This window comes from Lasioglossum baleicum, chromosome 12 (assembly GCF_051020765.1).
Source record: "Lasioglossum baleicum chromosome 12, iyLasBale1, whole genome shotgun sequence".
In the NCBI taxonomy this organism is placed as follows: domain Eukaryota; kingdom Metazoa; phylum Arthropoda; class Insecta; order Hymenoptera; family Halictidae; genus Lasioglossum; species Lasioglossum baleicum.
In genome coordinates, this window is record NC_134940.1 from 14,111,083 (window position 1) to 14,129,770 (window position 18,688).

An 18,688-nucleotide genomic window follows, 5' to 3' on the forward strand; every position below is an offset into this window, starting at 1 on the left:
AGTGCAGGGTAGACGCAATGTATTAGGTTGTTGCAAATGAATGACCCTTTTCAAATCTTTGACCACTTACAAGGAGAATTCACATCTGTGGGTCGCCGGTTTCTAATGAAACGATTTGAATGAAGTTTGAACCGTTCTGTACAAACATTTTATGACACATAATGCTTTAAAAAAATCTTTATTAATAAGTGGCACTATGTAAATCTGATCGTATCCTTTTGTAGGCGATTTCGAGACGAGTTCAATGATCTACTATACTATAAACTTGAACTGGCCTTGAACTAACAAATTCGTATGAAATTGTGACTCTTTCTGTTTGTAACAAAGCTTTATAATTTCTTTCATGTCTGCAAAGAAAACATAATAACTAGACAGCGGATCTTTATGCGAAATGAAAATTTTCTACCTGAATTGCAACGAACAGGAGTGAAATAGAAATTTATTTTCCTTCTTAATATGTTCAATAGGTTAAAAATGATATAGCAGTATTTCAAAATTCTTCTAATATTTTTACTGTTTTAAATTGCACCTACTCATTTTTGTCATAAATGCATAAACTCCGCTGTCTAATAATAACATTTTATTTTCTCTCCTCGCGAAATTCCCGATTTTATTCAGAATGCATAAAATCGGCGCATAACTTAAAAAGGACACGGACGAACGTAAAGAAGTTGGTATTGTCATTCTGTAGAGCAGCCTATTATTACATTGGTGAAAATTTCTTCAGTTTCTAATCTTCTGACGTTCAGCATCAATCTTTGTATACAGCAACCCATTAAAAACCACGAAGAGGTGGAATGCAATTGGAACATGTCCTGCTCCAGATATACATAGTGCTATTTTAAAAATTCAAAATGGTGCAATTTGTAGACCATCGACAATTGATTAACTTTTATTGCAAACATTCTTTTGTCAGACTGTCGAAAGTGCTGCAAAAATCGTGGGGACTAAATTGTAGACCACCTTGTATATGTTGTAGATAAGAACATAGAATATAAAAGTAAACGTAAAACTTGATCCGCAGACTGACCACCATTTGATCTTCTTTATAGGTTTACATAAAACAGAATGTAACGACTACTGCAACCATCATGGAAAAAGGTATAAAAATAAAAATCTTTATGGGCCTATACACTAGTAACTAAGAGAATTTTACCAATTGCTCGATATAGCACATTAACCTGTAATCTATAATGTTGGGGATGTTTCTACATGTAAAAATAAGTCGAAAGAAAGGAATAACATTTTCTCGTTCGACGTCTCGTTTTCGAGAAAAACGACTTTGAAGATCCGTCGCGTTCGCGTGCTGCAGTTAGTATACACAGGAAGTAGAATTGGTTGGTCATGATCAGACACGTCAGACGACTCCTATCAATAGTACGTGTATTTGCTGCATTTTCAAAATAGGTTTTCTTGAGAACGAGGCGTCAAACGAAAAAATGTTATTCCCCTTTTTCGACTTATTTTTACATGTAGAATCATCCCCTGCCCGGTTCTACCACACGCCCGGCCACACCCTGTATACAGAGAAATCTAAAAATTGTATGTTACATATCTTCGTAAAAAATGAGCATTGGCAAAAAAGCTCGGACACGTGTCTGCTTATTTTGTTTCTGGTATCAGTACAAAAAGTTTCATTAAAATCTGGATCCCACAGATGTGAACTCTCTTTGTTAAATGAAATTATATAGCGATTTTAGATTTATTTAATTATCTGAAGCTTGCCATATTGTTCTCCTGATAATTACCCCAATTTTATTTTAAGAAATAAGAAATCGATGATTGCTAGCTTTCGGATTTTGAATCAGTTCGTTATTTACTGAAATAAAATGAATATTTGAAATAGTTTAATATCAAATCACGAACCATGCTTGAAGAATTGTATTATATTAAGTTGGGGGGGGGAAGACAGTTCTTGCGGTTTATATTATAAAATCGAAATAACAAAAACCGTAAGAACTTTCTTTCCGACCTAATATTTGCAATATCTACCGATCATAACTATCTAGTAAAATTTTTATCAAAATGAAATTTACAACAATCTAGTATTTGATTTAAACCACTAAATTGAATAATTTCTTCACGTGGACGGACTCCTAGCTAAATTTAAACAGAACTGGCAATAAATTAATGAAAAATTTCGATTCGATTATTAGATAGAGTTCCATTAACGACGTCAGTCACCCTAATGAAAAATAAAATTTATCTAATTTCCGTAAATTGATTTAGTAAAATATGGTTGTGGGTAGTTCGTGGTAATTTAGAGATTACAACTCAAGGTATTCTTCGGTAACAATGACATGTTTAATAACCGGTTCAACAATGTTACAGTATCATATAGATTTCAAGTAAATACGCAGTTCAATACTTGATTTTCCTTAAATGTACATACATACATGCGTGTCCTGCTTGGGTACCTAGACTCATATCTCACATGTACTTTCGTTCTCTTATTCTTCTTTTTTTTTTTTTAAGTTTCCGCCTTGTATATAATTACTCGTGTGTACGCCAATATGTGTTCGTGTATATATACTCGTTGGTGCAGGTGCGTTTCGTTCCGGTGTATATGCACGACGGAAGTGCGAGTGTATTGCAGTTACTATGGATTTTCTTCACTTCTTTTTTTTTTTGTATATTTTAAAACAATCTTAAATTACGACCATTAATTTCACTACGGTAGATAATCATCTCCAAAATTCTTTGTATCGGATTGATGCTAGGATAATGGAAGTTCGACATATCGAAAATTAAAGATAAGAGAAGTATTGAAACATAAGCTTATCTAATTGTTGTTTTTATTTCAACCCTTTCAGTGTACCGTGCAAGTCATCTCGACAAATATTCATTCCGGGATATGCATGTACAGGGTGGCCCACGTAACACTTACACGATTTCTCCTAGCTTTAAACAGAAAATGATTGGTTTTCAATCGGCTACACGTTCATTGATCCCGCGTTTTTAAAATCAAGCTCGTCTCAAGGTCACAGAGTACTTTTAAACTGAAAAACATGTAACGCAATTTAAAGAAAGAAGGTCGAACGTTTTATCGATAAAAATATTCTGCAGATTTTTTTATTGTAACACACAGACATTTTGTTTTAACCCTTGCACTCCGAATTATTTTTCAATTTTGTTGCCAACAACCCCCTGTTTTATTTGAAATTTACTTCGAAGAACAGTTCATTGATTGTTTCCTAATGATATATTGCTCTCAAGCTTTGGTGTAATTTATAGTTGTTTTTTGATAAAAAATAAATAAAGGAAAAACCGAACACATAGAAGAACCCGTTGTATTTACATTTTCTTTCTCCGATGTCGAGTCACACTCGAGGACTGCAAAGGGTTAAAATATCTTCACGCTTTCAGTTATAAAATGTACGTAGCTTCACATAGAAAATTACTTCACATACAGAAAAATAAAGCGTTATCAATATGCGTTGAAATTGTATAAAAAAAAATGCCGATCGAAGGTGTTCCTCGGGAGATGATCGATGTCGAGGTACCAAGAGGGTTAAGGTCCTTTAGAATCAAAATGGCGAAGGGCGAGATTCTCTTAAAGGTAGGGAATTTTCGGAAAATTCGAAATAGAGGACAGTTAGATATGAAAATCGAACTAGCGACGAAGGAAGACTGGCACCGAGTTTGAAAACGTACCGATTGACTCTTCTCAGCTACGAAACTGAAACTTGCATTATTTCCGCATCAATCCAATGTCTCCTTAGTCTCTTCACTGTTTACTCGCAAGCCCACTAGCGGTGGGTAATGAACACACGAAATTGAGAAAAATATGGCGTGGAACCTAAGCGCCGCCTGTCAACACTTCTCGGAACGTATCTTTTCTATTCTTGTTTTCTTTCGTCTCGTCTCTGTTCATTGTTTCGCCAAGCATTTCGTAATTAGTTCGCACACATTTGATTTCGCTGTCACTACACACACACACACACACACATACACACATACACGCGCGCGGATATGTTATGTTACACGTAGGCAAGAAGATACGTACGCAGGTCCCTCGAATAGAAATAAGGAGAGATCTTCCTTTTTGTTTTCGGAGATAGTTCGATATAAGTATTAGTACTCAATTATTTTCGAAGTCGTGTAACACGGAAATCTTTCTTTCGATAAATGTTTTTATTTTTATTTATCGGATAGTATTTATTTATCGGACGAAATCCTCCTAAGACACAGATCATAATTATTACGTTTATTACGGGAATCCACGTGAAGACATTCGAACAATCGATAACGCAAACTTGATCAGGATAATTTCGCGATCCTCATATTATTCTCTCCATATACAAGTTACACTTTTAAGTCTGAATGTAATCTGTCATAGATTGATTATATTTAATGTACATTTAAGTAGGAATTAGAGGAACTACGTTAGTCTTGATTTCAACAGAAATTAGGTGTGAATTCTAGGTGGGTGGTGAAACTCAAATTAAATCTGAGCTCGAACTTCAGTTAAAAAGCTCGATTCACGCCGTTAGTTAAACCTTCCGTCGAGCGTAAGCTTAAGTTCGGATCATTATAGCAGGAAATTGCGTCAGCCATGGTCTGGCTGAAAGTTTAATTAAATATAGATTAACGTGTACCGTAAATCCGGTCCTAGTTTGATTTAGGCGTGTGACCAAAGGATATCAACTATGAGGTAGGTTCGTGCTGAAACTTAGATCTGCGTTTCGGTTTAAATTGGGTACGGTAAATCCTCTATAAACGCAAAAGCCTCGGGGAGGTTCGTTTGCATTCTTCGTAGAAAGACACTATTTTTTCCAGCTTCAAAGGCCGAGCTGAACGTAGAGAAGGACAGCGCGTGTACCGAGATATCGCGACTCTCCGCATCTGTTTCTTTCCCATACGCTGTCCTTCCTTGCGCCCGAAACGTTCACCGTGAATTAGACCACTAAATACAGTTGAAATTATATCGTGTTTGGTCTTATTTTAACCAGAAAAATGCCACAAATATATTGGAGAAAGTTTCATAAAAAAAATAAGTAATAATAAAAGATTAAATAACAAAGATTAAATATTAGTGTTAGATTGTGAGGACGCACGGGCCTTTGAACTGTGCCGGCGATTGCGACTCTCCGCGTCGCATTAGTAGTGGTTCACACCGATATACCCGAGCCGAGATCAGATTACAACAGTGGAGGGGATATTTGTTTTGCGTTTATCGTGTACAGCCTTTTTGCGTTTATTGAAGATTTACTGTATATGCATTTATCCTTCGAGAGCACGTGTATATCTCCGTTTCAACTATGTAATTCTAGAGTCGGCTTCAATTCTTTAGTTCGATCGAAATTTCAATAACGATTAGATTTAAGTTTAGGTTACTTGAAGAATAACTCTACACACTGGATTAATATGTTCACTCGCACCGCGTGCCCCCTTAATAATTATATATGTACTTTCACAGAACCCAACGACTGTTCAAACGAATCCTCCCCCGCGATTGCATCCTCTGTAAATAATCGAGTGCTAATACTCATTCTCCGTCACACGTTCCAGCACATCTAACGTATTTACAAGAGACGAAAGAAGCTACGATTATGTATTTTCGCGACATGTTATACGTATATACGAGTGTATATATATATATATATATATATATATATTTATCATTTTTCTCATACAACTTACGATATTAAGTAAGTACACACAACGCCTTGCTCGATAGTTATCATCGTTTGCTCCCGATTATTGTGACCGGACGAATGCAAAGAAATATTTGTATCGCGTGCTCTGTGTGTACAGAAGACTGTCCAAAATTATAAGTACAAAAACATCTAATCAGTAGAATTCACCGAGCGTTTACGAGCTATTGTTTCTATAAAACAGGCCCGGGTAACTTCCTCAGCTCTATCGCTTCGCGACTCCCACTACCTGGGGATACGGCCTCTTATATTTCTCGTTGTAAGGAAGAACGCCGCACGTCGCATACTTTCTCTTTCGAGATATGTATTGCCGTTTAAAGTCTTGATTACTAATTCTTTGACATAGGACTGGGAGTTCCAACATGAAGCTCGCGAGCCACACTTCTTCCCCCACTCTTAGACTTCGTCGTTGCAGTAGAACATCGACCCTGTTCCCCTGCCGCTATGCCGCCCCGCTAACTCTACGGCTGTACCTTCGGGTTCTCGGAGGGGAACAAGTTGGAACTTGCGTCACTTTTCTTGCGGGGGTGCGATACTTATTTATTAGGCAAAGGGTTAAATTGCATTATTTTCTGAGCCTTCCAAGTTTGTTTTCACGACTTTTTTCTGGTAAATACGTAAATCCTATACTCTAAAGCTCAATTAATGCATAAGCTCAATTTTTTTGAGAGTGTGACATGCGGCGTTTTTCCTAACAAACACAGATATACATTCATAATGTCCCCACTCTCCTTCCAAGCTCCACGGGAGTTGGGTGGGGAGGATCCAGAAGTAGGGGGAGAACCCCGTCACGTGACGGGTTCCATCTCTGTCGCGCAGAGTTGGGCATTAATCAATTAAAATTTTAACCGAGATTGATTGATTAATGTGTAGGATTAAAAAGGGTAATCATTGAAAAATGGACCACATTGTTGAAGTTAATCGCCACGGTCTATCCATAAATTGTAATAAGGAGGAGAGATAGGGACAGAGAGCGGAAATGGAGAATCAACAAAAATATATCTCGACAAAAACTCGGTTTACATATTTTTGCAGTATGTATACAATTTTGATTCCGTACTGCATTTCGAAATTTCAGCAGTTAATCATTAATCAATTATCCGATTGACGATTACAATTGAAGAGAATGTAATCGTTAACGGCAATTAAGACTAAAGTTGGAGTTTAATTGGTAATTGCGATTAACGATTAAAGTAGAAATTTATTCGACAAGCATTGATTAAACTTTTGCCCAACCCTGCTGTCACGTGACTAATCCAGTACTGGAGAGATGGTAACTTGTTCCCCTCATCTGGCGACTCTAATTTAGGTTTACCCATGCCTGCTCTAAGAATTGTACCAACCAGACCAGTTTGTACTCACACAGTTCCACAATAATGTACACTCAATTGTACGTACAGAATTTACTATCATTACTACCGTGTATTCTCTATATAATATTATACATCTTATATACACACGACACGTACATAATAAGATATAATATTATATAACTTCGCTATAATACAAAGTAACTTAAATTAAATGGGAAGATATCAGTGATAAATAGACGGCGGATCTTTATGCATTTACAACAACAATGAGTAGGTGTAATTTAGAACGGTGAAAACATTAGAAGAATTTAAAAATTCTGTTAAGAATATTTTCAACCTGTTTTATCCAGATTGACGAAGAAAATAAATTTCTATTTCACTCTCCAGTTTGTTATAATTCCGGTGAAACATTTCTATTTTGCATAAAGTCCCGCTGTCTAGTGATAAAGTACCAAAAGTTTGTCTTACGTCATCTACCTGACCAGAAAGTATTTCGTTGTATGTTTACGGTGGAAATCAAATCAACAGCAAACCGTTGTGTTCGAGATCTCGTAAGATAATACAATAATATCTAATAAACATTTCCTGATTGGTAAAACGAGTCAAATATTTCAGCACTTAATTGAATTTCTTAGTGACCAATGAAATAATATTGGGTTGGAACGAAAGTTCGTAGCGTTTGTAAATTAAAATCAAAATCTAAAATTCATTAACATACTTTCCATTCTGTTTTATTACTTTTTGCCATTTTCGAGATAACCTCTCGTGTTATTGAATAAACATATGAATAAACACCTTAATTTTATCTTCGATTCTTAATTTGAAAACGCTACGAACTTTCTTTCGAACCCAATAGATGAACGTGAATTTCATTCAATTTCTAACAATTAATGTCACGTCGATACGAACGCTATTGTTGCGGCTCATTTCAAGAGGTTGCAACGATCATAACATATGTGTATATATTTCCATAGAAAAATGTACAGGAATGGTCGATCCGAAAATTTCGACACCCCTGCTTGCATTCTTTCAAATATAATCTAGAAACAATCCACAAAACATCGTAACAGCTCTCTGTGTCCGATAACCATCGGCAAGTAACACGTTGACATTTCGTTATTAATTTTTTTACGCTAAGGTTCATAGAGGCCAGCTCATAGAAACGAAATTACTACTGCGGGTACATGTACAATATATATAAAAGGCGAATTAACTACATCTTGAATCAATCATAATAATTTAGTAAATCATCCATCAAATAAAAGTTTAATTTCATTGTAATCAGTAGACTGCGGATTTTATGCTTTTATTTAAAAAATGTATAGATAAAATTCGAAAATGCATTATTTCCAACTAGTTTAAATTATTTAGAGAAGAAATGAATGTCTATGTTGCTCCTGCATCTTGCAATTCATGCAGACAATTTTTACTTTGCAAAAAATTCGCAGTCTAGTGATCATTCCTAACTAGACTGCGGATTTTATGTTTTTATTTTAAAAAATCTATAGATCGAATTCGAAAATGCATTGTTTCCAACGAGTTTAAATTATTTAGCGAAGAAATGAATGTCTATGATGCTCCTGCATCTTGCAATTCATGCAGACAATTTTTACTTTGCAAAAAATTCGCAGTCTAGTGATCATTCCTAACTAGACTGCGGATTTTATGTTTTTATTTAAAAAAATGTATAGATCGAATTCGAAAATGCATTGTTTCCAACGAGTTTAAATTATTTAGCGAAGAAATGAATGTCTATGTTGCTCCTGCATCTTGCAATTAACGCATGCAATATTTACTTTGCATGAAAATTCGCAGTCTAGTTATAATTGAAACGTCGTCTCGAGACGATGACGAATAGAACATCGTAAGACAGGGAGCTCTAACATGTGGCTCGTGAGCCTCACGCTACTCCTTCCCCGCTCAGGTACTTCCCCCACTCTTAGACCCATTTTACCTTCCCCTCCCACGACGCTACTCTCCACGCTTCCGCCGCGGGCCGGTCACGTGGCGCGTCCCGCCTCAGTCGTGCATGTACTGGCAGAGCAGTGTCGCCAGAATCGACCAAAACTGGTCGATTTTCCCACTCCCCTCTCGATTTTCCCCTTCCACTATCCCATTCCAGCAACCTGAGCATACTCCAACATCCCCCACCAGAGTTGGGCAAAAATTTTATTTAAATAGAAATTTCGAATAAAATGGGTTTAAAACCCACTTGGAAAAAACCCACTTCATTCGAAATTTCTATTTAAATAAAATTTTTGCCCAACTCTGTCCCCCACTAAGACCGTACACTCGTCACGTATTAATCTGGTTATCAAAGAGGGTTAAACTGTATTCCCCTCGATTTCCTCGATCTGGCGACACTGTGGCAGAGAGAGAGGGTAGATTTTTCCCCTCAATTTGTGCTCCCTCCCCTCATCTGGCGACACTGGTACGTAGTAGTGAGAGGAGGTTCGACAAATGGTGAGGACAAGTTGGAATTCCCTGTCGTACGACATCCCGAGGTCAAAAATGGCTAATCTTAATGGTTCTAGTTAGTTTTCTATTCGAATGATTCGCATTGCTTATCCCTAAAAATGTACAGGCCTCGCAACGCGAATGAGAAATTAATTACCCTCCTACTGTCGAAGAGTATACACGCTATTCGAAAATATATTAACGTGAAAATAAATTATTCTCTATTACCTATAGAACTATTCCGGTGATATTCCCATCGATTTTTATAGTCGTTCTAGAACGCTTGTCTGTCTCACACGATTCATACCACTTACACATGAACGATGCGTGGCCTTTCTACTGGCGATTAGTATCGATTTAAAACTACTTGTTACTAGACAGCGGATCTCACGCGTTTACGAGATAAATGAATAAGTGAAATTTAAAATAGTAGAACTATTAGCAGAATTTAAAAATACTGTTATATTGTTTTCAATCTATTGAACACATTGAGAAAGAAAATAAATATCACTGCAGTTTGTTGCAATTCAGGTAGAAAATTTTGCACCTAGATCCGCTGTCTACTTGTTACTGTACGTCGAGGGCTCGAATAGCATACACCCCTCGTTCACACGAGTCAAATTTTGGATAGAAACACTTCGAAAATAACAAAACATATACACTACTGTGCAAGAGAAAGAAGCAACCAGTATAATTATAAGATATAATGACAAACTGATTGATTTATTGTATTTAAAAAAGAAAAGTATTAGATAATCCGCAATAACACATATTCTCAGAACTTCTTCTTTCTTTATGTAGAAGATCTATGTAGATCTTTATCTTTTATAATTCTACAATGATTGATTTATTGCATTTAAAGTCGTAGATAATCCGTAATAACAGATATTCTCAGAACTATTCAATTAACCCTAAACCTGCCACTGCCGCTCACATGACCGGTTTTATATTTTTCATTTCGCAGTTATTGAAATTGTAAAGTTGCTTACATGGAAATGGATTCGATAAACTTCTTTATCCAAGCAGATATCGCAATAAAAATTGCACACAATCTATCAGCTCGGAAAGAAAGTTCTAGCGGTTTTTATTATAAAATCAAAATAACAAAAACCGCAAGAACTTTCTTTCCAACCAAATAAATAAATAGAGCCTCGTCATTTTTGTAACGTAAAACATATTAATCGCTTTTCGTGGTCGGTAGGTTTAGCGTTAAACAGCGGAATCCTTTTTCGAAAATTACTGTGTCCTTATTTGATTTTTTACGTTTTTCTATGAAATACGGCCGGGTGGGGTTCTTTCTTTTGCACAGCAGCGTAGTTTCCGAATACGATTCACATAACCGACACATCATGTATACCCGATACGAAGAAACAGAATCGTCTAGATACAGAAAAATATAGGCTACGTTACATATGTATACATATATTCTATATATATATAATATTTTACGTTGCTTTCGGTGGAGTATACACACGTTTGGGAATCAGGAGTGTACGACGTAACAGGGTAGAAACATGAATGTTCAGGCACTGTGAACTGAAAGCACGCACGACGATTCTCATGATTGCGACGAACGAAGGAGGTACCAAAGCCATTGACGGTTTCTCATCGACTGAAACGACCGTGACCGTTTCGCCGACCTTCGAACACCTCGATGGTCGCATTGCAACCGCGTGCATCGCTGTCGGAAAATTTTCTACGACAACTTCCTTTTCCCGCGACACCTCCGAGTATTGACGAGTAGGTACGAACATGCTGTAGACACGAGCGTAAAATTTAACGAGCCTCGCAGGCACACTTTTCATTCAGCGATCACCCGATGAAGATATTAAGCCATTGCTTATGAAATGCCATTTTTATAGTCTCCCAACAGAATATGCGCAGGGTGATTCGGCCTAGTCTCCTGTCTAAATTACACGTCAACTATTTCGTAGAAAATTATTCAAACGAATGTTCTATGGGTTCTATGGTTTCAAGAAGTAGCAATATGTTTTAATAATTCGTGTTTAACCCTTCGCCTTTCAATATCGAGTCGGACTCGTGATGAAGATTCTGAACAAAGTCTAATAAATGTGTACGCGATTAATGTCTTTCAAATCGAAATAAAATTCTATTTTGGTTTTGTTGACTCAGGTATTCATCCGGTTGATACAGCCGAAAAATCTCGTTGGAGTAAAAAAATAGGTGGAAAAACGACCGCTATTAAATTTTCAATTGGTGCGTTAAGTGGTTAATGTATAGGCGTACACACAATAGATATAAAGTTTCTCCTTTTTTAGGAAATTAAGAGTTACAAGAAAAGTTTTAGTAACCAAATCGTAAAATAAATCGTAGGGGTTGATCGAACTTGTCTAAGATTTCGATGACCTTGAAATATGTCAAGGTCGCCATTCTGAACAACATTTCCCTTCAAAGCTTTTCTTCGTCGGCTTCAGTTTACGAGATAATTGCGAAAGAGTAAGTAAATGCGAAAGTTGCTCGTTATCCATGATTTTTATCCGAATAACTACTTGTTCTTCGTCGGATACACAGTTTGCAGTTTTCTGTTATTCAGGATTCGATTCTTAGATCAAAATTTACCATTTACAATCAAAAGAACAGCTCCACGTTACCTCCATACATACTACTCTTGAAATCATATAATTTTTATATATTCATACAAGTCTCTTCACATACCAAATGGTTCACAGGTAATTTAGATGTCACACTTAGGGAAGAGTAACTCCCTAAGTATACTGCGGTGACCGACACATGCCGATTTTGATGAAACTTTGTACACACGTTGATTAAACATGCTTAAGGATTTAGCAGCATTTCGTTCGCGCCCGTTTTTGATTTTAAGGGAGAAATCATCCCTCTCATTCGAACCGGACCTTCTACACAAGTGCTCATGTATGGCAGACGAAAAAAGATATCGAAATATAGTTCAAGTAAAAGTTGTATCACGTCTTTCAGCCCATAAATGTATGCGAAAAGTTTTTCGCAAAAATCAAAAACACTAAACCTACCGAGCCTTAAAAGTAACTGGTTCCCTTATAAAAATGACAAGATTAATTTTATCTACTGAAGATTTGTATACAACCACTCCTCATGAAATCATTTTTCTTATTTCAATAATCGTAAAATAAAAAATCTGGAACCGGTGATTTTGACCGGTGGTGGTAGGTTTAGTGTCAAAAAATTCCAGCACAGATTTATGAGCTGGAAAATGAGATGTAACTTTGCCTTCACCTATTTTCCGATATCTTTTGTCGTCTGCGATTTAAGAATATGTTGTGGGTCGTATGCGAAAGGGTTGATTTCTCCCTTGAAATCAAAAACGAGCACGAACGAGAAATGTGACTAAATTCTTAGGTATGCGTAATTAACTAGTGTGTAAAGTTTCATGAAAATATCCTTGTTAGCTGTCACGATAGATGCTCAATATCACCCTATATGATAAAAGCTTGCAAGGATCCGTAGACCAGGGATCGTATTGCTCCTTCGACTTTCTCGATTTGAAAGTGGTGATTTTGGTCTTGACTACCATTGACAAGTAGATTTATTGCTTAGAGAAAGTGACCGCTAATGGGTCGCTTAATGTCTATCTTTTTCAAGGCTGCATGATAAATTGTGACACTTGTGTTCTGTCCTGCGATCAGAGTCGCCAGATGAAGTGTCTACCTTCCCCTTCTACGACGCTATTCCCCCACGCTTCCACCACGGACCGGTCACGTGACGCGTTCCATCTTTGTTGTGCATGCGTCACGATGTCACGTGACTAATCCGGTACTGGCAGAAAGGGTAACTATTTCCCCTGAATTATCTGGCGACTCTGCCTGCGACGAGTATAGTCGAATCAGCGCGCTCGACTGCAGAAAATCGACATTTTATTTGCATCAGCTTAATAAACTTGCGACAGACGATATGTAAAAACAAAAAATAGATGAATCTGATCTGTTGACGCAAAGCAACAAAGTTCGTCGAGTTCGAACACTGTAAACGGAAGTTTCTATTCAGCAGAGATAGGTTGAGAAGGACTCGTGAAGCTTTACGTGCGAGTCGCTGGCACATGATAATCATTAATCTGCATATATACATATCATAATAGAAACGTACATCTACGTATTATACCTAACATCGTATGATTTCCATTGATAGGTCGACAGAAACAAAACGTTCTCTACTTTAAAAAAAAAAAGAAGAACTATTAGGATACAGATATGTAGCATTCAATATACAGTTACTCGCAAAACCGAACGCAGTCTACTACGAAACACTCACTCCGCAACATGGGAAAATCCAAACGCTGACGTAATTAACAGAAGGTAGTAGTCGTGATCGAGATCGTGGTTGAACTTCACCTCACGGGACCGCAGATTTCGGACTTCTTTTTATACAATTTCGTAGATTCTGATAGGAACATGCCAGAAATCCAAGTTTTAACGTTTGCAATTCACTGGTGCGAAAGTTATGCGTGTTTGAAGTTGGACGATTTTAAGAATCGCTGATTGAAAAACGCTGAAAATCGCCCAACTTTACACACGTATAACTTTTAAACCAGTGAGTGTCCAACGTTGAAACTTGGATTTTGGCATTATCTCGCCAAAATCTAGTTTTATTTATAAAAAAAGTCCAAAATTTGTGGTCCCGTGAGGTGAAGTATAGCCCCGATTTTCTAGCACGTCTATCGGCCTACTTCATAGTTGAAAAAGTACTAAAACGTGCTAATGGAACGCTAACTAATCAAGTCTCATTGATTCCTCGTCCGCAGTTTAAATTGTAAATGATAAATATCAAACTGTATAAAACGTCTGACTTTTACGTTTCATCCACTGGCTTAGCGAACGTTCGAATTAGCAAGCTGACACACAGATGTAACGGAACTAATACGATTCAACATTCTTTAGAATCCTCGATGCCCTTTAACGGTTAATTCAGGTTATTAATGAAAATATCCCTCGGCTATTAACAATAGGAGATTAGAGTACGTGATAATGATATGTTACGAGTTATACACCGTGGCTGAGGCGACATTTCAGATATCTCGATACCAATTTACTATACAACTACCTACATGAAAGCTTCAACGGCTATGTTTTAAACCGACGCCTTAACTAATGATATGATACTTCGGTTCAGCAAGATAATGGGAAATTAATTCGTAAAAACTGAAGATTCGCTAGCGAACGAAGGTCCTTGCTGAGGGGAAGCCTTCGCTGCTATTATCCTACCTTAATTCATGTCCTCGAGGATCAGTTTCCATCATACCACTTCTCAGCAGAGTTGGACAGTAATTGATTTCACTTCTAAAGCAAACGTGACAGTTAATTTTTCATTTCAGATTTTTGTTTCCGCGTGAATTTGAAATATGTAAACTATTTTTGCGATTTTAGATATACAGGTTGTCTCAAAAGATGTTAATAATTCTCAGTATTAATACTAAACTGCAGATCTTTGTGCGATATAAACATTTTCTGCATTAATTGCAAGAAATAAGGGCCAGACATTTAATTCCACATTTTAATTTTCCTCCTGTATTAAGTTGCACCAACCCATTTTTCTTATAAATGCATAAAGTCCGCAGTCTTATTATTACGAATCTCTAATTAAAGATATTGAACTAATTGCAATCATAGTGATAATCGTAATAATAAAATGTAGTACGGTCATTTTCATTTATTTATCACAATTATTAACTGTTCATTGATTATAATCATTATTCTTAGTTGCACTTGAATTGAAACAAGTTAAGTTTTAATCTAGATTGGGGGTTTATGGTTCACACACGAGTTTCGTATCACAATTATGATAAATTTATTTGTAAATTTATTACTTGAAGTAGGTTGTGAAGTTCACCGTCAGGAAATGTTTCAATTAGGCCTAGATTGTTCCCGAGTTTAATCGAATCTCATACAAAACGAAACATCATTAAATTTTAAGTATAATATTTTAGGTTTAATATAATAATAATAGTGGTTCGAATTTTTTCATCAATTTAGAATTGGAAACAATTTGCTAAAATCTTATGACATGGAATAAATATGATGTACCAATTAAGGAAGATATCATCTAAATTATACGAGCTGTACACTGAAAAAATGGATGTTGATTCTTAAATGAAGAGTTTTCAACTCTTGCCTGGTATTTTTGGGACACCCTGTATAACTATTGCCGGTGATCGTGATTATTAGACTGCGGATTTGATGCGTTTATGACAAAAATGGTCACGTACAATTTCGAGTAGTGGACGAATTAAAAAGATTTAAGGACATCGGTGCATTAATTTCAGCTTAATATAACAATTAAAAGACGAAACAAATTTCTATTCGGCTTCCTTATATCTTGCAATCAATGCAAACATTTTTTATTTTGCACAGAGATCCGCAGTCTCGTGATCCTAGTATCCGGAGTCTGCACAGTTTTCCGCTACATTCGAAATAGGACGAATAATTCTGCATCAGTGAAATATCGTTGTGAATTAAATTACAATTATCCAACTCTGCTTTCCCCCATCCTCGCAACACTTATGTGTCTCACACTGGACTATCACCTTCGTTCACCCGTCATTCTAACGCCCCCCACCCCCTGCAGTACACCTCAACAGTTTTTACTCGATCTATTTATTTTTGTGCATATTATTCGACTTTTCTTGCGTGTCGCGGACATTGGTCTGTAAACTTCGACCTCCTCCAACACTTTTCAACCCGTTGAGTGCCATGTTGACTATCCGAAAAGAGATTTCGAACGTGTTTCCCCGAAAAAAAGCAAATTATTCCCATCCCTCGTTAAAAATTCAAGAACATCGCGACACGGTGACAACGAATTTTCTATACGTCAGACACGATCGAGTTGCATGCACTGAAGATCACTGAAACCGAGAAATCACTTGTACCAACCGAAAGATCCAACATGGCAGCCAACACTAAACTTGGACCACATCTTCACACAACTCTTAGGTTCTAACACTAACTCCTCGGCTCTCATTCTCGATTCGCCTCCCCCTTCGAATGCTTGCAACTCTCAGAATATGTAACACTAATTCCTACGATCAATGAAGTTCTTCGACACTACCACACGGATTGATTCCAACAGCACCGCTAAAGGTATTACGTACAACCATTTTTTTTTTACGACGTACTTTTGCTTGTAAGATGAACAATATTCGAATACGATCGTTTTTGGAAGTCTTCCTCGACAAGTTAGAATCACAGGACAACACACTTTTACGATCACCGTAACAATACACGGTGCCGTATTAGTTCATTTTCTTGGTAATTGGAAGCTTGTCCCGAAGACTCTTCAATATCGATGATCAATCGCCGATACATTAGTACATTCCTTGTCTGAAGGGATTGCTATCGCCTCCAGCAGGAGGTCTCGGTTCAGCGTTGGGTCTCCTAAAGGGGTTGATGTCCTGACTCTGTTGTTCCTGTCCGTAAGGTCTCTGAGCGTAGCCTTGGGCACCTTGATTATAGTTAGCCGGTTGCTCGTAGGTCGGAGGTTGCTCGTAACCTTGCGCCTGATTGTAAGCAGGAGCGTTGACGTTCTGGCCGTACGCAGGCTGTTCGTAGTCCGGTCCTTGGTAGGTCTGTTCGTAGCCTTGATCGACGTTCGTCTCCATGCGCGTCTGATTCAGATGATTTCCTACATCGCCGGAGAGGGGTCTCTGTTCTTGCAAGACGTACGTCTGGTACTCTTTGTCGGGTGGGTCCTGCATGAGTACATCCGCTTCGTCTTGGAACGGCTTGAAGTCGTAGATGTGCCTCAGATATATTAGAACAGGCGCGTAGAGCAAGTTCGAGAACGCTATGCCTACGTTCAGAGCGGTGAAACCGATCGCCTCGACAACTCCGCCGGCTATGATAGGACCGACAGCGTACGCCACGCTGTACGAAATGTCTGCTATGGCGTAGATGCTACCGTAGACGGAGACGTATCGCACGTCCACCAGATAGCCCAAGGTGGGCAGCAGCGCGGTATCTATCAGAGCTATTCCGAAGCAGATTCCGCATATGGGGATCATGAGCACCTTGTATGAGGTGCAGAAGGGAATCATGAAACAGCAGACGCCCTCCAAAGCTAAGCCCGAGGCAGCTATCAACCACTGATGCTGCGGATACTGTTTCGCCATTTTCACGGTAAGTATCACGCCGAATACATGGGGGAAGAATGCCGGCAGCCAGATCATTCCCATCTTCCAATTGTCACGAGTGATATGGTCCTCCATCCACAGCGAGATCGTCGGCTCCAGGAATGCCAAAGCCACGTTGGACATCATCAGAGCTCCGGCGCAACAAGCGATGTAAGGATCTATCAGCAGCTTCCAAATGGGTATTGTAGGCCCCTGGTGTTCGTGGCTCTCTTTCAGTTGCTCCGAGATAGGCTTCATCACCAGCAAAAGCATGAATCCATCCGCCAGACTGATGAAAGCCAGTATAAGGAAAGGTACTTCCTTCCCAGCGAACTGGTACAGAGCACCGCCGAACGGCGGCGCCACCAGACACCCGAAACTGATAAAGGCCAACGCGATCCCGAGCGCTTTCGATCGTTCCGACTCCTCCGTGTAACGATCGGCTATCATGGCTAGCCCGCTAGTGTCCGCGAACGCCGAGCCCACTCCTTGGAGACTCCTGGCGAAGAATAGCACGCCGTAGCTCCCTCCGCAGGCGAACACCGCGGTCGATAAGAACATTATGCAGAGTCCTATCATCATGGGTATGTCGTATCCAATTCTATCTATCAGAGCCCCGGAGAATGGATTCACCATCAACTGTACGATGGCCTTGGACGCGAACAAGAGTCCCGTGGCCGAGTCCTGTCCGTGATGCACCGGTGGTCCGGTTGAGTTGGTTGTCTCTTCGACGTCTCCGAAAGCGCCCACGTACTTCAGGTAATCAGGTATAATCGGCACGATCACCATGTACAGCATGTTGTCGAGCAGCAATGCTATCGAGACAATGACTAAAACGAGTTTTCGCTGAGCTTTCGGTTCTTGTAGCTTCATCCAGATGAGCTCTTTAAGCTCGCTGAGCTGAATGTTGAGGACCGGTATTGTCGTCGACATGGTGGTTGTGTTAGGTAGTCGCCTTTAATGGAACAGGATCGTCTTCCAGGGTTTAATAACAACTAAACTCGGGAGTGACGAAGAGATCGTCGCGATTGGGGCGCATCAGGCCGGGCCGGGGATAACCTACAACAGATCACCGAGTGGCACGGTTAGCTCCCGAAATCATGCAATCTTTTTTTAATTGTATTTTTCTTTTTTTTTCGGTCGACCGC

The 18,688-nt window shown here is 38.4% G+C and overlaps 1 protein-coding gene across 3 annotated transcripts in view; it reads right to left on the reverse strand.

Moving 5' to 3' along the window:
- The window catches only part of Vacht (Vesicular acetylcholine transporter), a 130,347-nt gene that overhangs the window by 105,442 nt on the left and 6,217 nt on the right, over positions 1-18,688 (reverse strand). Inside the window, exon 2 of one of the 3 annotated variants that reach the window (XM_076435029.1) lies at positions 1-18,599. This exon is cut by the window's left edge and continues 21,267 nt beyond it. The exons of the other annotated variants lie outside the window; for them this stretch is intronic. Coding sequence (XP_076291144.1) covers positions 16,737-18,473 — 1,737 coding nt within the window. The 5' untranslated portion in view covers positions 18,474-18,599 and the 3' untranslated portion in view covers positions 1-16,736. The remainder of the gene's footprint in view (positions 18,600-18,688) is intronic. 3 annotated transcript variants of the gene reach the window in all.